Here is a 22,023-nt window from a genome sequence, read left to right as displayed (position 1 = left end):
AATGGGGTGAATGAAATGGGCAATGGGGGGCCTTCCTCCACTTTACAAAAAAAAGGAGAAGAAAAGTCCCTTTTCCAGTGTGAATCGGTTTGCCACAGAGAACACTGGAGAGCGTGGAGGAGGAACAGTAGCCCTCTCCCGTGGAAGGACCCTGCCACCCCATGCGGGCCCCGACCACGTTCCTGGGCGTAGACGCACTTCTGCACTTACACGCACAGATCTGGAGCCCAAGTCAAAAAATGAACTGACCACATTTGTTGTATGCAGCCGTGGAGTTACTATGTATGACCCCAGTGTGTTCACCTGTGTGGGCACACTCCTCTGGCAAACACAGTCTCTCCTGAACAACGATGACATTAGAATATCCCTTTTTTGTCTTATTTGTCCAAAGTCAAACATTTACTCCCTCAGCTCACCAGTTATCTTGTAAGCCGGTGCTGGCCCACACTGCCGCAGGGCTGGGACAAAGAGATGATGTTACAGTCTGGTTTCTATGGCAACAGAGGAGGGGTAATGAAAACTGAAATGCGGGAAACACCCCTTCTGACAATTGTGACATAATTCAGTTTATTACAAGAACGTAACTACCAAAGAAGCAGAAGTGTCATCACCGGGCAGCTCATGTCGGCGAAAAGCTGCACTGCACATTTCTCTTAGGCGGGCTGCTAAGAGGAAGGAAACATGAAACGCACACACGCCTCGTTTTCTGCATGTGAAATGTGTGTGTTCTTTAAAAGCCAGTGGTTGGCTGGTTTTCCGGACATGATGTGGTTGAAGCTGTCACCGTAATGGAAATTCATTGCTGTAGCTATGGTAAATCGAGTTTTCTGCCTGTGCTGAATGCATTAGTCTAATGAGATGTTTGCAGCCGGGGAGCAAGGCTGCTGGAGCCTAACTGTGAGCTACTAACACACGGGTGGAAGATTAGCTTTTGCGGTACTCGGTTTGCAGGTACCGAAAGTCTTCTGTCTTCTGAGTCAACATTCCTGGCCTGGTAAAGAACCCGATCAGGGCTCTGGCGAACAAGCCGTAGGTAAGGGAGAGGCACAATTGGAGGGCGTGCCGTGGACACGGGATCCTTCTCTTTCTACTGTCAGTATGGCAGGCTACCTGGTTCAGTTTTTCTGGGTTGCATGCCTGCCTCTGTGCCGCTGCATGAACGGGCTGCACTGAAACCACTGAGGGCAGCAGGGAAACTTTAGCTCCTTCTACTCAAAAGACAACATTCGATTTCTTCATCAGACCTCAGAGGGGAAAGATGTAGTACAGAATTATACAGTTTATAAATTTTGGATATATACGTGTTCACTACTCTTTAACTCTGCATTTAAATATGTAGAAAGTTGTTTTTTTCCCCAAATGTAAACTCAAATAACTGGTTAGCTTTTTCTTTTTATGGTGATGATTTTGCTGTGCTTTGTTTTTTTAATTAAAAATGTTTTAGTATATCTTGGGATAAAAATATTGACCTAAAATTTAATTTTTAAAATCAGTGTGTGGTGAACATGCAAGAATGGGTTTTTGAATTGAATTTTATTTTTTGCACATCAGATGGAATATTTTAGGTGTCTTTGTGCTGGTGTTTCCGAATTGACCGGGATGGATGAGAATACTATTTACTGCTGGTTGCTGGCGCTGGTTAGTTTCGGGGAAAAAGAAAAACAAACAGGTGAACATGCAGTGTCAGGAGCAGTCTTCCTAAATTCTAATACACAGAGGCACCACCTTCCCAGGTGGGGTGTTGTGTGACTTGAACCCATTTGCACGTGTCCCTCCTAGTGGCACAAGGCTCCCTCCCCAGGTTGTTAGCTGAGCAGGAGAGGACCATGGAGGAGGGTGAGGTGCCGGCTTCACGTAAGTCATTTCACTGATAGTTGAGGTACTAAGTCAATATCCTTTCTGCTACCTGCCACAGTGAGGGAGAGGCAGCTCGTGGTGGTGTTTCTGTGCTCCGTGGTGGTACTCAGGAGGGCTAGCCGATCAGTACCTTCTGAGGAAATGGCTTTTTGGTTGGTCTCAGACATGGTGGCTTGGGAAAGAAATCCAGGAGCTTCAGAATCGAGATGTTGGTTGTGTCCTCTGTGTTTCTTCCTTTTCAACAAGAGGATCCATTTTTAAAGAGTGAGAAACATAGCTGCTTCCCCACTACCCCCCCCCACCCCTCCCCAAGACTTTTTTCTTTTTAAATAAAACAATATTGGGAGTGAAAGCATAAAAATAACTGTGACGGAATTTACAGTGTGGGTAGTTTACCGGGGTACCATACCTGTGCGGAGTTTGTTTGTTGTTGTTGCTTGGTAGAACTAGTCTGAAAAAATGAGGTGGGTATTTAAGCAAAACCACCAAGCAAAGATTATCTAGAAAAGCAATAGTGATCACGTAATCTCAAATAAAATATTAATATAGCACTGTCAGTTTTAGGGGAAGTTCTTTGGTTGCCTCAACATCTTTACCTTTTCAACATGTGTTACAGATAGTTTTAAAAATCTGAAAATGTTTTCTTTAGCTCTTTAAATTATGTATGTGGAGGGACTCTAATATTTTGGTAAATTGATCCATCTGCTTGATTTGTGGAATTATAAGAAAAGGGAAAATCTCACAAAAACCCAGTTCTCATATGCTTAACATGTTTACATTTCTTCCCCATGCCACAAAAATTACTTTTATTTTGCGGCAAAAAGCGGGGGAGGGGGGGGAAGTAAGTGAACGATAATGGATAGAAAAGAAAACAGTGAGAGAAACCAGGATAAGTTGCTTCCCGTCATTTATTTGCTTTTGGTGGTGCGTTTTCAGACAAGTGAAACCAGCGGAAGCAGTTTCGCTTTCTGGTTCTTGACTCCTGGGCGCTGGGGTCCTGGGTGTCCCCCGCCCCCACCCCAGCTGCAGGGGAGACAGGCAGACCAATGGCTGGAAACCGAACCAACTCAAGGACTGTCACCCTGCTTTAAGAACTTTTTTAATTGAAAATTTGAAAAAGTAATGACTTTTAAAAATGTTAAATAATATGTTTATTATGAAAATTCAAGCAATGCCTCAACGTACAAGGATAGACATTTTTAAACTTTTTTTTTAAGTGATGTAAAAATCAGTTTGTATTCAAGCTCTCAGAAAGTGGTGGCCTTTTTTTTTTTTTTTAAATTTCAGTTTTGGATCTCAAATACTTGAAATTCAAGGAACACATGACTAAAGTTCCCTTAAATCAAAACAAGAGGCGCTCAGAGAGAAACAAACTTTCTGAACATTTGTGGGGGTTTAGAATGTTTTGCTGGTCTGTTTCCAGTTTGCGTGCGGGGAGGACACATCACACACCCTCGCCTGGTGAGAAAGGGTAGAACCAGCGTTGGGTCCAGCAGAGGGTGAGCCGCAGCTGGGAACTCGTGCCCTGGGGCGGGGGCAGAGCTCCGTGGGACGGACGCCAGTCCTCCCCAGCCGGTAACCTTGGATGCCTCAGCATCGCGCTGACTCCAGGTGGCCCTGGCGCGCTTGCCTCAATCTTCGGGTCCTGAAGAAAGCAGGAGGTGACTTGCTCCCATGTGGGGATGAGGGCTTCAGATTCCACCTGCCTTCTGCTTTTCTCCCTTGCCGCTTCTCTTTCCCCATCCCTCTGTTTTTATTCCGGGATGTTGTTGGAGAGAAGGGGAAAAGAACAGGAAAAACCCTCTTCCCATCTAATTATCAAAGAGTGTAAAATTCAATCTCGCATTTTGGAGATGAAGTTTGTGAAACCTTCCCATTTGCTGTGATTACATGGGTTTCTTCATTTTGGTGGGCAAACTTGACATTTCTAGGAATGAGTTTTGATTAAGTGCCTTCTTGGATATCTTCCTAATCCTGCAATTTCCCAAAAGGCTAGTTTGAGCTTTAAATGTTTTTAATGTTTTTGTTGCCTTCAAGGGCAGACAGGTGAGGAGAGACCAGGGGACTAAAAACAGCCCCTGGGAGGAAACTCAAATGGTCGAGTACATATACAGTGTGACAGAAGCCACTACTCTGTCTAGTCAATTACTCTAAATTTTAACTAATGAGCCACAAAAGCCACACCATGAGCTTTAAAAAATTACCCCTTTATCAATAAGGTGATAATTAACTTGCTCTGGAATGAACAATTCTCTTAGCCCCGGGCAGTATGCAGCCTAGTAAGTCGTCTGGAATGCTGCCAATTTTAAACAATTGGTCTTTTGGCAAACTTACTGGATTTTAATTCAAACATCTATTGTGACATTTTCCAACATGGTTCAAAGACCATTAGCATCACCCAAATCCTGGGGGAATTTCTGAGGTTGAAAGAGTGGCTCAAATGTTTAGATTGCATTTAACTCTGTTGTTTCTCTTTCTTTATTTTCCTTTTCTAACCCCACCCCAAACCTCTGCATTTTCAAGAATGCCACACTCTGGTCTCTGCTATAAATCTCTGCTATAAGTTGCTGTGGCGAATCCTTCGTTTATTTGTTGATACGTGTATAACCAAGTTCCAGGGCTTTGGCTGCAAGTCCACGAGGTCCTAAGTGTCTTTGATGGTTGTTGCCTTCATCTCAGTTTTCGTTCTGGCAAAGGTTCATTCCTTAATATTTCTGCAAACGCTCACCGAGGTTTGTCAGATGCTGAGATTTAGATTGAGACTTGAAGCAGAGGAGCTGCGGCAGAAGGGCCATTTCGGTCACGTCTAGGACTATTTGAAATTTGGCTTATTCTGACCAGCACATACTAACGTCTGAAGAAGCATAGGAACATTGGGCATTTCGGAGCAGCCTGCTCCACAGTGAACCCCCTCAGACTCTCTCTTTTTCTCTCTTTCTCTGTCTCATTCTCTCTCTGGCTGTCACTGGTGGGTGGCGCTCAGGGGCAACCTGATGAGGGACACTGCCAATGGGCCCCAGTGCACAGCATCTGGAAGGCAAGTGGTGACGGGTACAAATCACCACTGACTTCAGAAGTCAGACCTCTCTCTCCTCTCTCTGGATTTTCAACGTTAGCATTGGCGGGCTCCTGCTTCTCTCAGCCCGGAGATTGGCTCGGCTGGGATGCTGGTGGCCAAGCTTTCTGCTGGGTGAAACTGGCAGTTCTGGGAATCAGGAACATCCCTGCCTTCAGGAGGGTGGGATAGAGATGAGCAGCGAGCAGGAGTTGTGCATTCTGGAATAAATACAAATTTTTCAATCAGAAGAGGCACTTTCCCACCATTGAGGAGATAAAATACCTCTTGCTTCTGGCAATGATTACTTTGTGGACTACTATTTTCAGACAGAGAGGAATTTATTACCCTGTGGCAGTTCTCACTTTGTGTCAAGCTAAAAAGTCATTCCACTAAGCCTATGTCACACCCTGGAGTAACAGGAGTGCATTCTGGGATGCACATTGCGAGCTTCCCTGAGGTTGCTGTTGTTGCTGTTCGGCCATTTGTGTGTTACAGAGAATCCGGTGGCACAGAACCTCATGAACTCCTCTTTACCCTCCCACCGACTCAGACATATTCTACCTAGATTTTTGTTTGGGGGGAGGCAGATGTGCATTTCCCTTTCGGCAGCTGCATTCTTGATCAGATAAATGGACCTTGGTCCCAGTATTGCTGATTTTCAAAAACGGTGGCACTCCCCTGCGGCCAGGCTGTGCCAGCCCTTTCCTCACACAGCGTCTGATACAGAGTCCAGGAGTGGGGGTGGCTGTTGGGGAAACCCCTGTGCCAGGGAAAATGTCAGCGCTGTGCTTTGACAGGTGGTGATGTCCGGGCAGCCCCGTGATGGTGACTCAGCTTTTGAGAGCTGAATATTTGGTAACAAAATTTTGTCTTTCTGGGCTGATCATTACAGAGCAAAAGTCCTCATCCTTTCAAAATGAAACAAAATATGACTTGAAAGTAACCCTGAAGAAATATGGAGGCTTTTATAAAGTGGAGACTAAATTTGGAAACACACACTGAACTGGGCAGAGCCAAGAATTACCCGGGTTGGGTCCCAGTCCAGCCAAGGGGAAGTGGCACTGGACACAGAGGTGCTGGGATAAAACTCAGAAGAGAGAGTTCCATCCCCCCTTCCAAATGAGGGCTTGACCGTGACTGTCCTCCCCATATCCTGGTGCAGTTCAGGAGGGGTATAGTGAGAGCCAACAGTCGCATATGGCTGTCAGCTTGTAGCCTGTATGGGCCATTTTCTTTTGGATCGAAGGAAAGATTTTCTTTTTCCCCTTTCCCAATTGTCCAGCAGTCATCCCGGGATGTCATTGTTCTGATGAGGAAACCAGGGTCGGACACCAAGGAGTGTGTTTTTCCCTTGGGTATGGAGCTAGCCCTCTGGTCAGGTGGACGTGAACACTCGAAGCAGCCGGGTCTGCGGGTCTGCGGCGGGTGCAGCCCTCCCGCCACTCGGGGGCTGGCCTCAGGGTTTTAATACTGTTCTGACGGGCAACTGTGGCCTTGGTGAGTGAGGAAAGGAAGAACTGAAGAGGAAAACACAGGTGAACACCAATGCCGGGGCTTCAGACTTTTTGTTTTGGAGACAGGGTCTGGCAGTTGTGTAACTGAAACATTTCTTTTGGGTCTAACCATTTGTAAACGATTACGATCCAACAGGAATTATCCTCCTTCTTGATGGCCTTCCAGACAAAGAGGCTGGCCTTTTTCCTTCGCAGTCCTTTAGGACTGAGTACCCTCACTATCGAAACCATGGTGATATCAAGGCTCAATCAAACAACTAGTGATTGAGATATGCTGTTCATCCCTAAGAGCATAACTAAAAAAATGTCACTGATCAGTAAGGAACTCCGCTGTGGGAACAGATTTCTGTCATTATTCAGCCTTCAGAAGCCTGTGGTCATTGGTGCAGGCTGTCACCATTGCTGCCTGTGCTGGGGAGCTTGCCGTGAGATTTGGGGTCAAGTCAGTCGTCTGTGTGGTTCCCCTCACATAAGGACCTCTCCCTTTCAGATGCCAAAAGATGTGCAAGTGTACTTAATTACGTCACTTTAACAGCTCATTTGCAAAAGCACTTCAGGTGGAACGGTGTAGACAGCTTTGCATGTTGGTGCACAAATTCCAAACCAAGCATAAAAACATACAAAAAACCTAACTTGTTCTAATGTCTGAAGTCACCACCCATGATGTGAAAATAGAGCTCTTGTTTTGAGTGTCTGTAACGTAATTAATATTAAGTACTTAACATAAATAGTGAGGGCCAGCTGTCTGGTGGGGTTACTGGGGTGCCCATGTGGAAATGGTTAATTGGTCCCACAGTGAGAGACTGTCTGTGTGTTGCCTTAATGAGACCAGGTGAGTGTAAACTCTCTCCAGGGAATGGAGTGTGTGACATATGTGACAATGTGTGGGGGCCAGCGATACGTGGTGGTGTAGAGGACCATCCTTCCTTTCTGTTGCCCTCCCTTTCAGTTGGAATTTGTTTAGCAGGAACTCAGTAAAGAAAAAAATAAATAAATAACAGAACTAAAAGTTCTTTGATAGCAGAGTAAGGGAAAAACATATTCAGAAAAGTTCATCTTGCACATGTTTTCTTGGAATTAGCCCAAATCCCTGTTAAGGTCAAGTGCTGAGAAATTGGGTTCTTATTAATTATCTTGAGACCAGAGTAATATAGAATAAACTGGAAGTATAATCATTTAAAAATATATACATTTCTGGGCACAGGTGAGGTCACTGGTTTTATGACTATATTTGGCATTTTCATGCCTGAAGAAAAAAAATTTCCATGCAACCAAAGACCGAGCTGGTCCTTGTAGGTTTCAAACAGTGGACAGTGTGAGTCACGTGACTTCCTGGACAAAGTTAAGCAAACCCAGGGCACACTTTTACCAAGATTCTGCCTGTGTATTTGGCATGGGTAGATTGATTACCAGTGCCCAGGGGTTTGCACCTCATCCCTGAGCATGCAGGTTTAGGGCAGGGTAGGAGGGTTTACGCCGGAACCGTGGGACCATTTTCTATCAGGCCACCCCTCTGTGGAAGCTGGAAGGTTAAAATTCTAGCCAAAATAATGAGCTGGAAGCAAAAATGTTTGACATTTGAAGGGAAAAGTTGAAAGCAAAAACCCATACTCTAAGAAATGTCTCTAAGTGAGTCCCAGGTTCTTGGATTGAATGGGTTTTGAAGGCTCTCTCCCAGGGCAAGCTGCCTGCTCCCTCCCGGGGTCTTTGAAGGATGCAGACGGCACAGCCTTTATCCTCAGGAGGCTTCTCTTCCACTGTTGTGTCTTTCCCTGCAGAGCTTCCCCAGCTTCCTCCTCCAGGAATGTCTTCCTCCCCCTGAGGGTGCGCTTTTGTCCTTGGAGCTGCACAGAATAAATATAAATGGAGAAGCCTGGAATTCAAGTGGCAGAAGCCAGTTTAAAGGCTACCAGTGTGACTGGGCAAATGCGGTAGCCATGCTGGGCCTCACCTCCCTGGAGACGGTACTCCCAGCAGTCCCCACTGCTGAGGCCCAGTGCCCCAAGTGTGGCAAGTGCTCTGTAAATACTTGTCGAATGAATGAGGGATAATGCCAGCATGGGTAGAGGCAGCATGGTGTTGTGGAAAGAGCATGCACACTCTTCGTCGTTACCCCTACTTTATTAGACCTTGGGATCTAATATTTCAGAAGTTGGTGGGTGGGCTCCTTGGATAATGTACATAAAGCTCAGGGAAACAGTCTATGGGAAAGGGCTTTGTAAGCTGTAACGTGCTGGGCAACAATAAGAAATACACGCTCCCATTTGTGGAGCATGATATGCTCAGGGCGGCAGAGGGAGGCACGAAATAGGCTTTACCTTGTTTATCTGACTTAATCCACACAGGAAGTCAATATGGGAGGGGCTATTTTTATCTTCATTACACAGTGAGGGAAACTGAGGCTCCATTGAGCGATTGTCAAGGGTCACATGGCCGTGTGAAGTTTGCTGAGCCTTTCCTTCAGTTTTCAAAAGCGCATGGGGCTTCCGTGCCTTCCACCTGTGACGGCCGCAGAGAAAGAGCTCTTTCATGCCTCCGACCCAGCTGCCCCTGCTCAGCCCTGCCAGGCTGTTCCCAGGCCCAGCAGGTTCCAGAAAGGAAATGATTCCCTGGTGTTTCCACTTGGAAAGACAGTTTTGATCCACAGCAAATTTCTTTTAAAGCAGGAGGCTCACGGTCCGGTCAGACTCCACCCTCATTTCCATGACAAATGTTTTTTAACTCCCCGTGTACAATCCTGAAGTGAAATTCCCAGATAATATAGCCCAGTCACAACTGTAATATAAGAAAAATCAGTGTAATGTCATAACTGAACCATAAAGATTGCATGAGGTCCACCCATGTTAGGGAGGGAGCTCTGCTTTACTCAGTCTACCGATTCAAATGCTAGTATCACCCAAAAACACCCTTGCAGGCACACTCAGAGTAATGTTCGACCAACTCTCTGGGCTGCCATGCCACGGTCCAGTCAAGTTGACCCATGACATTAACCGTCACAGGCAGTGTCCAAACCAACATTACAAAGCAGGTACCTGAGGATCTGAGGTTTGGTAAGCACTCCTTTGACCCTGTCTCTGTTCTGGGGGTTTGGAGCTGACTTCCTGGGTGGTATTGCTCAGTTCATAGGGACTGTGATCCTCTGAGACCTTCCCAGCCTTTCTCCTCAGAAAATTATCCTTCAGCTTTCAGAGCAGCTTTTAGAGAGTGTCACTGCTAGGGACACTAATTCTGGGGAGGTTTGAGCCACCTTTCAGTGGGCTGCCTGCAGCTCTGCAGCCGCAGCTCAGGCTCCCTGCTGGCCCCCACACGGGACCCTGAGTCGCAGCCAGCTCGGTCCCCTGGGGAGAAAACGTCTACCCTGGAAGTCAGGGTCCTCAGACAGCCTGTCTCGCTAACGTTAAGTCTGGCTCTGTGGTGACAAGGAGCTCAGCTGTGATGTATACAATATGACATCACAGGAGTTAGGACAGGGCCATGCCTCATGGCCATGAAGGCAGCTGGACATTTTCATGAGCCCTCTGGGCCCTGCTTGTTGAGAGGATGTTGTGCGGCACCATCAATTTCACTCACCCCCTGTCCACGCAGTGAATTTGTGTCCACACTGCCCTCAGAAGCAGGATAAAAATCTTTTGAACGGCAGTTTTATCTGTTTGGCCTCTTTGACCTGAAGTGTCACTGCAGAACAGAAAATCAGTGACAGGCGCCTCAGAGGGATTGAAAAGACATCTTTTTCTGGGGCTGATGGCTTCCAAGTGGGGCGGTTTACACAAAGCGCTGCAAGTCAGCGCAGCAGCCGGTGTGCCCTCGCACCCACCCCCACCCCCAGCTGTCTGAGCTGGTGGGGGCCCCACCCTGGGACAGGGTGAGTCATGCCGGACCACAGAGGGGTGGGGTAGGTTGATTCAGGAGTAATACCAGGCACAAAAAAAGCACAGAATGCAAAAAAGAAAAGCAAGTTCATGAGACAAGTGGTACCTAGTCTGACCACACATTGATGGGAAGGAAGCAGGAGGGACCTGTCTCCCGTGCTGGAGGAGGACATGTGTCCATAGCGCCTGCATTCGTTTGCCGGGCGGCCGTAATCAAATGCCAGAGGCTGGGCGGCTGGCACAACAGAAACGTATTTTCTGACAGTTCTGGAGGCTGGGAAGACCAAGCTCTCTTCTTTTTCCTGTGGCCTCTCCCCTTGGCTTCACAGTAAGCGGTCACTGTGCCGTCCTCACGGCCTTTCCTCTGAGTGCCTGCACCTCTGGTCTCTCCCTCGTCTTATAAGGACACCTATTGGATCAGAGCCCCACCCCTACGACCTCATTTAAACTTCATTGCCTCCATAAAGGCCCTATCTCCAAATGCAGACACATTGGGGGCTATCCAACATTCGAATTTGGGGATACATAATTTAGTGCATAACAGTGCTTGTCTTCAGTTTTATCTGGCAGCGTTCACTTATTTCCCTATAAACTATCAATAGTAAATGTGCCTCATAATGGTCTCTTATGACTTAGTAAATACCCACATTTCTTTGAATTTTAGGTCAGCCACATTTCTGCTGTACCCACTCCAGGGAAGTACTTCACAAAGCTTCCAACTCTGCCCTTGGGGCAGAGGAGGTCTGATGTCTCCAAATCGCCCCCACCCCGTGCATTTTTTAAAAGATTTATTTATTTTTAGAGAGACGGGAAGGGAGGGAGAAAGAGAGGGAGAGAAACATCAATCTGTTGCTTCTCACACACCCCAACTGCAACCCAGGCATGTGCTCTGACTGGGAATTGAACTAGTGACCTTTCAGTTTGCAGGCTGGTGCTCAGTCCACTGAGCCTCACCCTCCAGGGCTCCAAATCCCTTTTAAGTGGCAACTGAAATCTCCCTCTCTGTCCTCATCCCCCAGCAGTGCAAGTTCACTGAGTCCATTAAATGATGAAACTCAACAAGGAGGATTGTCCTGGGCGAGTTAGTCTGACCCCGAGCTCACGCTTGCTGACAGTGCTCCCTCTGTACATGCTACCCCCACCCCCAGTGGTCAGGGACGCCCTAAAATGCCTTGTGCACCAGTTGGGTGGGAGAATCTTGAGGATACAGATTCTATTAGAGTGAAATTTGTTAAATCTTCTTTTCATCCTTTAACTATATTTTCATCCTTTAAACTTTTCAATCTGGAATTTTCCTGTAATCCTTGAGAGATTAACCTATTGAAAATGCATAATTACTGTGGCCTGAAATTTAAAACTGATGTTCAGATGCATTGTATTGCTTCTGCATGAGGTAGTTAGCACACCTCATTGCAAGGAGACTCAGGGACTGTAAGTTAAATGCCTTGCTTCAGGATCAGGAGCAGGGTCAGGACAAAAACCCTGCTTTCCTGAACCTTAGGCCAAAGCCATCCGCAGCTGGCCTGTAAAGCTTTCCTAGAATCCCCAGTCTGAGGATGGGCAGTAGGTGATGCCTGAGCATGGAGAAGTTTGAAAACACGTTGTTTTTAACATATAACTCAAACTGTCTCCTTACTCATCTTTGATGGTGTGAATGGGGTTCAACTCCGGCCTGTCACAGTTCTGGTTGACATCCCAGGCACTGAGAGAAAGCACCAGTGTTTTTGGAGGGGGCTTTGTCGGTGGCTTTGTTTATTCACATATCATCCAATGCCGTGTGACTGAAGATTTCCAGTGGATTCTCGGTCCCAAAGTGGCAGGCAGTGTAGAGACAGCCCTGGTGAGAGGTGTGAGAGCAGGTGCCCTTGGCTTTGGGTCCCTCACTGAGAGAGATGGCATCAGGATTATTATGTGAGTCTCCAGGGCAGAGGTCCCCGCCCAAGTGTGCAGCCCTAGGGATCTGCCTCTTCAGTCCAGGAACAGCCCCTGCTTGTTAACTGCCCCGACCCCACCATGTGAGCCTGGGGCCTGCCATACAGAGAAGCTCTCCAGGTTTACTGGATGGATTAAGTATATATGGACGGAAAAAGGAATGGGGATTATAAGAGGAGGTTATGTACCCTAAGACTAAGTCAGCTAGCTCCCCAAGTTCCAGGTTGAAATTTCAACTTTTAATGGATATCTCCATGTACATGTTCCACAGGCACCCTGAGCTCAACATTTTCAAAATCAGACTCATCATTTGCATCCTTCCCCACATCATCTTCTCCTTTAATCTGTCTTCATGAAAACGCCTTTCTCATCTATCCAAAACAACAGTTTCAGAATCCCTCGCACCCTGCCTCGGAACTGAAAACCAAGTCCTACCTGATGCTACTTCAAAAAGAGTTTCCTGCACCTCACTTCTTTCTCCCTCCACCCCTCTGTTGCTCTGTTCAGGCCTTCCTTAGCGCCCGCACCTGGACCACTGCCATGGCACTCAGCCCCGCCTCTCCGTCTGCAGTTCCCCTCCATTGGCTCACCTCGTGCATTGCACCTAGGTGGAATTCCATTGCTTACATCAATGGTTGTCAAATGTTTGGATGGTGTTCTTCATAATAGCACACCTCCAATTATGTATACTCATAATTATATATACACAACTATATTAATGCATTATATATATGATAAAACATATGCAAAAATCAAAATGAAAAAGGCCACATGAGCCTTTGGCCATTCCCCATACATTCTCACAGCTTCTGTGTTTCTTCACTTCCTATTTTCATGTCCTGGAATTCTCTTCCCTCACTTCTCCAGGTGATAAAACTCTGTGTCTTTCAAAACATTGCTTTACATCACTCCCCTGACCCTGATTCTTCACACAGATTTCCTCTGTGTACCCCCTTTAAGTGATATTTAGATCCTTAACCTTCTCTTGTTGAGTAACTTCAGAATATTTTCAGGCAAAAAGAACGTATCAGGATGTAGGGCCATGTGGTTGCCAAGAACAAAATTGTAACACTAACATATCTTTCCTTCCCTGTCAAACATTCCAAAATGGTGGGGGTTTTTTTCTCTCCTCATTGAACTTTCCTATTCCTCCCAGTAAAATGTTTCCCCTGCGGATGACGTGGAAGCCTGCACCAGACAGCCACGAAGTGGGAGGGAAGTAACTGAGGGAGACTGCAAAAGGAAACACTTCTGATACCAAGCAATTGGGCTAATGTGATTTACACAAGCGTCTGGGGTGAAGTTGGTGTTCGGTTTCTCCCAGACCTGTAATTAATTCATGGAAATGCTGTAGGTTCACTTTTTTTTTGTTAGTAAACTAAGATAATAGAACTGTTATTTGAAATGAAAGCGGTGGCAACAACGTAGTCATTTCACAGTAGCATGAATGGAAGATAATTACAGTTTGAGAGAACGTCTCCATCCAGGCCAAGAATGAACACCTATGACTTGTCGTGGGACCGGGTGGAGGCAGTTGTGAGTGCAAGTTGCAAAGTTTCTGGGTACCACAGGGAGAAGGCAGGCATCCACTCCCCCACCCCCAGCCAAGGAGAGAGCTTAACTCACTTTGTAGATCTTCCAACCAGTGCCCTACAGGGAATTGTGCAAATAAATATGACAATAACATTGTAATGGGACAAGAAAGGCTGACACAGCACTTTATTAATTTGTGTTCAGCATTAGCAGGGAGCTTTGCAACCCCTGGGCAATGGAACAGGAGCACATTGGTCGACTGCAGGCATTTTAATTACAGGTCCTGGGAATATTTCGGTGCTGTGGCAGCTGAGTGAGACCTGGTCGCACAATGTTTACCCAAGCCGTGCTTTCCTTCTTGCCCTTGGCAGCCATTAAAAGGTCTTACTGGAGGCCAGGGGCTGGGGGAGGGGAGGAAAATGTTTGCTAGAAGAGGAGGACTCCTGGTGGGCTGGCGTCCAACACCAATTAGCTGCTTGGCTGTCAGCACCCAGAGCCCTTGTTTTAACAAAGTGGGGGCAAAGACGGACAGAAATGGCCTGACCCCATAATGGATCTCAAAGCATTTTTAAAAGGCTCTTTTTACTTTTGTTACTTTTTCATAATTTGGCTTAAATACAGTGCAAAAATAAAGACGTCATAAATCAGAAGCTGTTAGTACCACGGCCCCTGAAATTTATGGGTATTAAGCAGAAAATGCTTAGAAACATTTCACCAAATAATTTTCCAGTCCCCTAAGACTCATTTAAATGTCCTTGCCCTCCCTCCCCTGGCTTATGAATATTCATTCACTGACTGCCAGCTACTTATTGCACAAGAGCACCTGAGCCCCAGGGTAGGGGTACCAACTCTTTCTTTGCCATCGGACTGGCTGGTTGATCCTTATGGGCTGAAGCTCTGCCTGCCTACCAACACCTCATGGACGAAGAGCCAGGAACCATGAGAAGGACGTGGCCACCTCCCTCAGGTCAGTGAGGAGTCCATCAGCACCGAGCTTCCGTCCCCATTTCCTCCACCTTTAGCCTGGGGTTGGAGGGTGGGAAGCTTCCTTGGGAGATGGTGGGATTAACTGGAGGTAAGGGACACGCTGCGAGGCTAGGATGGGGACTTACTACTCAAAGCCAGACACTTCCATGGTGCTTCAGAGAGGCGAGTGCTGGCTTTGGAGGCCCAGGGCTAAGTCCTGGAGCACAGGTGCGGATTGGTGAGCCCTCCAGGAGCCGGCATTGTGGGGCGGAACTTCCTGGTTTACGCCCTGGATGGCAGTTATTGGGTCTTTCTTTGTTAGTGAAGAAGTAGAAACCAATTGGTGGTGTTCCTTACATTTGTTAGCGAACCTGACAGATAATTACTGAGCACCCCTGATGGGTGAGGCACATGGAGTCATCTGCTCCGGCCATGCAGGCAGACAGAGTCAGGTGAGAATGTCCCCAGAGTCCGAGGTGGATCACGTTCAGGAACCCTCCCTGCCCTCCTCCTGCCCATGTGCTTCCTCTTGGGGGCCATTCAGGGCCTCACCTCAACCCTCTGCCCCCATAGGTTGGGGTTAACTATTGTGCGGGCAGTTGCGTGTGGTTGTGTCTTCTCCTCCCTGAGGGCAAGCTCTGTGGTGCTGCCTCGGCGTCCGGGCAGCCCAGAGTTTGAATTGCAGCCTCGCCACTGCCGAGGTGGCCTAGTCACCTGTTTTCGTCTCTCTGAGCCTCAGCTCTCCCACTCAAAATGCAGACAGTAGCACCTATGTCACAGGTTGCTCTGAGGAGCGAATGAACTAACCCGTGTCTGTGGCCAGGCCCACGGGGAGTGCGCAGTACGTGGAAGCTGTTCAGGTTATCTCATTTAGCACATGGATTGTCACCTGGTCATTGTCCACGGGAACAAAAGCTCTTCAGGACTGTCCCTGAGTGGAGAAGGGGCCCTCTACGTTGAAAGCTGCCTGGGAAAACAGGCGAAGGCAACAGGCACAGGACTCTCTGTGGTGTCACCTGGCTGTTGAATAAATCTCCTTTCATGCAGCAGGGAAAGAAAAGAAAAGAGGGGACATCTCTTTAGACAGTCTTCTGAGGCCGGTGGAGACACGGAGATCCAGAACTAACTGTGGCCTTGTGCACGGGAAGCCCGGGCTCGCCGGCTCCAACCCCGCACGGGTCCCGGCTCGCCCAGGAGATAATGCCTGTCACTTCCAATGCCCGTGTTCTTATTAAAATTGGGGATGTTGTGTTTCAGAACCAGGCTCATTTCTCATCAGGTCTCATTGCCAATGTTACAGCTGCCATGCGCTCTTAGATCCAAGGGCCCATAAACTAACTCATCACATGTGAAAGTTCACATCCCTCTTTGCTGAGCTAAGTTGGAAAATTCATAGTTTAGAAGGGCACAGTCAAGTCGACAGTGTGGCATTGGCTGGGTCTGGGCATCATGGGGTTTTCAGGTACAGTTTGGCAGCTTTCACCTGATAGAGGCATCAGGGCCTGTAAAATCAGTGCAGGGGCAGAGGTTCAAGGTGCTATATTAAGTATTCCTGCAGTGGCATTCACCCCTCACCTTTTGAAAACGAGGTCATAAAACTTATAAGGTGTGTTGCGGGATAAGGCCACAGTCTCAATTGCCCTCCCAGTTAGTACAGCACGGTGTTGCGGAAAATGGTAGCAGATGTTTCTCATTCGTTCTCATTTTCTTACAATCTATTGACATCCCTGTATTTTAGGCACAGTCCTGAAATACCCAAAAAAAAAAAAAAAATTAAGATGTGGTCGTCATCTTCGCAGAACTGATGGCACGTTAGAGGGGCTGGCAAGCATTTTCCGTAAAGGGCCAGATATGAAAAGTTATAGGTTTCAGCGGTCACATGGGTTTGATTGCAGCACCCTCAGCAATGGTTCCACACCCTCTCCACACCCCTCAACTCTCTGGTCCCCACTCCCTCCCTCAAGCCTTTGCCACCCCCCCTTTTCTCCCTGTGCCCATTGTCCACTCGCCTGCAGGACGGCTAGTAATACACCCAGCACAGGCTCACTGTGAGGATAAACTCCACTGACATGTACAGAGCCCTCACTCAGGCTCCAGCTGCCACTTAAAAATGTTAGTCCACCTCCCTCCTTCCCTCCCAGATGAGTCTGAGAACAGAGCCCCTCCTGTTCCAGGAGAGCCCAACTACCTGAGCTCCCACTCTCACCGTTATTCTCTCAGCACTTCCTTTCCAACATGCAGCCTTCTGTCCGCCTTTCTACTCTTTGCCTGCACACACACTTAGGTCTCCTCTGAAAGAGGGATTTAAAGAAGAACACGCTGAGGGAGGAGGCGGAACCTCAATTTGATCTTATACTCTCCTCCAGCCACCATTCTTATTCATCCAATAGGCCTCCAACTGCCTTCCCTTTCCCATGGTCTCTCTTCGTTAATTTATATTTTTTAAAAAGATATTTTATTTATTTATTTTTAGAGAGCTGGGAAGGGCGGGAGAAAGAGAGGGAGAGAAACATCAATTGGCTGCCTCTCGCACACCCCCAACCGGGGCCCTGGTCCACAACCCAGGCATGTGCCCTGACCAGGAATCAAACCAGTGACTTTCCCGTCTGTGGGACGATGTCCAACCCACTGAGCCGCACCAGCCAGGGCTGTGGATTTCTTCCTTCCTCATGTTTTTTCCTTCTTGGAGGCATACTGTGCTGTGGAAAAGGAGGGTTTGGGGCCAAGCACATGTCTCCGCTGTCTGACTTTCATCTCAGCACCAACGTTCTCCTCCACGAATGGGAGCGACGAGGCCGCCCTCCTGCGGGGTTATGAGGGTTCAGCCAGGTGGACAATCAGAGGCACTGCGACAGGGCGTGATATGTGGCGGGTGCCACTCAATAAATCTCTGTTCTCTTTCTCCTCCACAAGCTGCTTAAGGAAGGTCGGGGGCCTCTGTCCTCATGGAGGGTAGGGAGAGGGTGGATAGGGGCTGTTTATTGTCCCCAAAGTACCAAACACAGTCCTTGAGGTGGGAAAATATGCCCAGACCATTTTCCCATCTTTGTTAAAACTTGGAAAAAAGGAATGTGGGATTCTAGTTATGAAAAACTGAATAGGTGCCCAGTTGATTTCAACAACGAATTAATTAATCTACTCAATATATACTTATTCAGCATCAGCTATAAGTTCACCCCTGTGAAAGGCCTGGGGGATATCAAGGGAGTTTCTGCTTAGGAGAAGCTCTCATTCTGGTTGAGGGTGCAGAGCCAGGCCAGTCCCCAGATTCCTGTTCACTGAGCATGAGCTGTAGGAATACCCACCAAGTGCCCGTGAATGCAGCACGGGAGTGGCCCTCTGCTGGATGATTTGGGGAGGGCAGCCTGTCAAGGAAAAGCCCTCTAAGCCACCTGGAGGGGTGACTTTGAGTGTGCCAGGCCGGAGGCGAGTGGGAAGGGGTTCTGTGCAGGGGGTTGCTGCTGTGCATCAGTGGAGCACGCCCGGGGCCCGACTGCAGAGACGTAGGTGAGAAAGGCAAGCTGAAGGGGCGATCTCACCTAATCCTCCTCTAGAAACATCAAGGCTCATCCTTCCATGTGGAAGGGAAAGTGGACTGCGCCACGTAAATCCAGAGGAGAGAGGCCAGAGGCCAGAGAAGAGATATTTCTGGGAGGTGGAGCTCAGCTCAAGATTAGGAAGAAGTCACAGTCGGTCAAGTCCAGCAATAGAGCAGGCCTCTACCACCCATGTGCGCAAGCAGGAACCAGGGCACGGGCCTCCTCTGCTAAGTATAGAAGGAATTCTATATTTGTGGGGGGAGAGATGCACTTGATTCCCAGCCCACACCCCACCCCCAGATCACCTCCCCCTATTGGCTGGCCTGTGCTGGCTCTCACACCTCAGCTGGGGAGGGAGTGGGGTTCACATCCAGACAAGGCCTGGTGTGTGCCTCAGCTCTGGGAACCCCAGAGAACCCCAGTTGTGCTACATTGTTGTTTTTCCTTTCGAGGAATAGAAAAAACAGGACAACTGGATGCAGAAATTTAGATGTGTGTGTGTACACACATATACACATATACATAGGTATAAACTATTGTCTTTTGATTTCAAATATTAGGTCTACTTAGAACGCTCAAACAACATACTGCAGCTTGAATCTGGCCCACGCCCACTCCTGTCCCCTCAGGGCTCCCCTTTGGACAACCTGCATCTGAAATGCTGAGATTGAAGCTGAGAAGCCGAGTCCTGGGCCGTCTTCACTCCCCATGGGGCCTGGCCTCCGACAAATGGGCATTCTGCCAGGACTTAATTTTGTAGCAAGCTGTTGAGGATTATTTATTTATTTTAATTATTTTTTGACTTATACAAGTTGTACATACACATAGCCATGTTTAGCATGAAAATTAGTCAATTAGTACAGAACCCACGCAGCTGAGCTCTCAGCCGAGCCTCTAGAGCAAGCCTTCAGAATGTGAGGCGCATCACTCCGCTCGGCGCCGCAATGTCCAGCGGCTCCGCAGCTCATCAGGGAAAGGACCGGTGCTCATCAGCTACCTGTAGGGCACTAGATGCTCTGCCCCCACTTTCTCTTTCATCTCATCTCCCCTCCCAGCCCCGCCACGCCCAATATCCTGGTCTCCTTGCTGTCCTCGAGCACATCAAGTGCACCCCCACCACAGGGCTCTTGCACTTGCTGTTTTCTCTGCCTGGAACCCTCATCACTCACAGAGCCCCATGTCTCACTCTCCAAGTTCCTTGAGGTCTCTGATTAAGTATCCTTTAGGGAGAGGCCTTCCCGGAACACCAGTGTAAAATAACACCTTCACTGCCATCAGTGACCTCCCTCACCTGGCGTGTTACATATGTTTGCTCGTTGTCTGTCTCTCCCCACTGGAATGTAAGTTCATGAGACTGGTGACCCTTTGTTTTCGTTCACACTACATTCTTCGTGTCCGGAACACTGGCACATAGTAGGTACTTGAGCACGTAATATTTGTTGAATAAAGGGATGAATCAGTGAAGATTATAATAAAATGTAAGAATTTCTTTTTCCATCCTTTAATGTGCTACTCACTCCCATTCCACACTTCTCAATTCTTAGCACTGTTACAGCACATCCTTCTAAAATTTCCCTTTGCATCTGCAAGAATACCTAGAGGCTTCTGCTTCCAGGTAGGATATAGGAGGGTGTGAAAGACTTTTGGTCGTGGGAAGCAATGAGAATGACCTGGAAAAATGAAACCATTCTTTTCAATGGGACTGGTGAAAAGTGGTGGATACAAAGAAATCTTTGCGAACTGCATTGCAGGGAAAAACCAGCCCGTCCTAGGTGTAGCAGAGAACTTGAGCTTTCACACCTGGGGAGTGGGCAGGTGGAGGGGGGTGTGGAAGCCTTCTGGAAGGCTGACTCTGAGTGCCCCAGGCCAGGGAGGGAGGAGGAGCGGGGACTGCAGGAGTGAGGAGCAGCGTGTGCAGCGCCAGTGCTGTCTGGGGACAGTGAGAGTGTGACGGAGGAGTGGACCTGCATATGACAGGGGATTTACAGGAAATCAATCCGGCCTTTTCTAACACTGCAGGCTGCTTTGGGGGGCTGGACTCTGAAGCTCCCCTGGGTTCAGTCAGAAGACCTAGAACGCACCAGGAATTCGAATAGGGAAGATTTAACATAAAGAATTGGTAACTGCACAAAAGGTGGCTAACGAGTGAGAGAGGGCAAGGAGAACTCTGAAGTAGTCACTGCAGGAGCAGAGACTATCCCTACAGCTGAAGGGAGAGGAAGTAGTGAGGAAACTTAGGAACTCAGCGGGGGGCCCCTGCAAAGCTGAGACCCAGACCTCCGCGGAGGCCGTGTTGACACAGGGTGCGAGCGCGCTGCTGAGCCAGAGACCCGCCGTCATCTCTAGGAAACGCCGCCGGACCCCTGCATGCTGACCCACTCGCCACAAAGTAGCAAAACAAAACACTGGAGGAGGGAAAAGTCCCCTCTTTCTCTTCCAGATCGCCGTATTCTCTAGTGCCCTCTGTTGACAGGGCCTAACATTCAGCCAGCTGGCCCGGGAGAAAGGTGGTCTGCAGAATCCAGCCCCAGGATCACAGAGCAGAGCAAAGGAAGGTGGGTCTGATGCTGACAAGCAATAAATAAATCAGTGGCACAAAAATACATACATTAAAAACCCCAATAAATTCATCTCCCCCTTTCTTTTTCTTTCTTTTTTTCTTTTTGGCTCATTTCCCCCTTTCTGAATCTTACTGAGACAGCATCAGTGCAGGGAGGGGCAGCTAAGCAGAGAAAAATCACGTAGCTTTAGGCATTCTAGTTTGTTGATTCTGGGGCCTTGTAACAGTTGAATTCAAAAGTAAACAAAAAACAGAGGAATCGAGGTGGGAGTTGGGCAAGCTGCGGGCAAACCCAATCTGAATAATGCTGCAGCTCAGTTCAAGTCCGGGTAAAACTAAAGAGCCATCCGACAGAGGAAACGCCTTGCAACCCTGGGAAAGAAACAAAACTAAGACAAAATCATGTTTCATTCTCCATTATTTTTCTACCCATAATTCCTGGAGTAAAATCTTTAAAAATAGATATGTAAAGAAGCAGAAAAATGTTACTCATGATAGAGAAAATATAGACAATAGGAACATATCTTCAGATGGCCCAGATATTGGAATTATCAAATAAATAGTTTAAAATAATTATTATAAAAATTTTAAATAATATAAAGAAAAACATGGATATTTTAGGAGAGAAATGGAAACTAAAAATAAAAAGGAAATACAAATTTTAGAACTAAAAGTAAAATATAAGGCAAAACACTTCTGAGGAAGACTAAAGAAGGCATAAATGAATGGAGAACTATACTACGTGTGTGGATTATAAGGCTCGATGTAGGTCAAATTTCAGTTCTCCCTAAATTGATTTATGGATTCAACCCATTCCCTATCAAAATGCCAGCAGGTTTATTACACTTACATGGAAATTTAAATATAAACTATGAAATAACCTTGGAAAAGGAAAATAAAGTTGGAGAACTCACACTACCTGATTTTAAGACTTATTATATAGTAAATCAAAGAGTTTGGTATTGGCATGAGTGGTCCAGGAACATTCAAATTCATATGGTTAATTGATTTTGACAAAGGTGCCAAAGCAATTCAATGGGGGAAAAAATGAGTTTTCTAAAAATTGTTTTGAGATAACTAGATATTATATGGGGGAAGAATGAATCTTGAACCTTATCTCACGTCACACCCAATACTTAATTTGAGATGACTCATACACCTTAAACTAGAATAAGCTAAACCACAAAGTTTTTTC

At 47.3% G+C, this 22,023-nt stretch overlaps 1 protein-coding gene across 5 annotated transcripts in view; it reads left to right on the top strand.

Annotated features, from left to right (window-relative positions):
* Nucleotides 1-841: 841 nt before the first annotated feature.
* The window catches only part of SCML4 (Scm polycomb group protein like 4), a 98,329-nt gene continuing 77,147 nt past the window's right edge, over nucleotides 842-22,023 (top strand). For 2 of the 5 annotated variants that reach the window (XM_045188653.2, XM_024552157.3), the window contains exon 1: nucleotides 842-1,033. Coding sequence is in view for 2 of the 5 variants with exons in the window: in XM_045188654.3 (XP_045044589.2) it covers nucleotides 14,682-14,730 (49 nt within the window). In the remaining 3 variants the exon portion in view is untranslated. Of the gene's footprint in view, nucleotides 1,034-14,587; nucleotides 14,731-22,023 lie in introns of those variants that run through there. The other 3 variants (XR_006654179.3, XM_045188654.3, XM_045188652.3) reach the window with 3 other exon arrangements.

The sequence above is a fragment of the Desmodus rotundus genome, chromosome 11, assembly GCF_022682495.2.
Source record: "Desmodus rotundus isolate HL8 chromosome 11, HLdesRot8A.1, whole genome shotgun sequence".
Classification (NCBI taxonomy): domain Eukaryota; kingdom Metazoa; phylum Chordata; class Mammalia; order Chiroptera; family Phyllostomidae; genus Desmodus; species Desmodus rotundus.
Note: the sequence above shows the minus strand (reverse complement) of the source record. Positions and strands in the feature narration are given on the sequence as shown.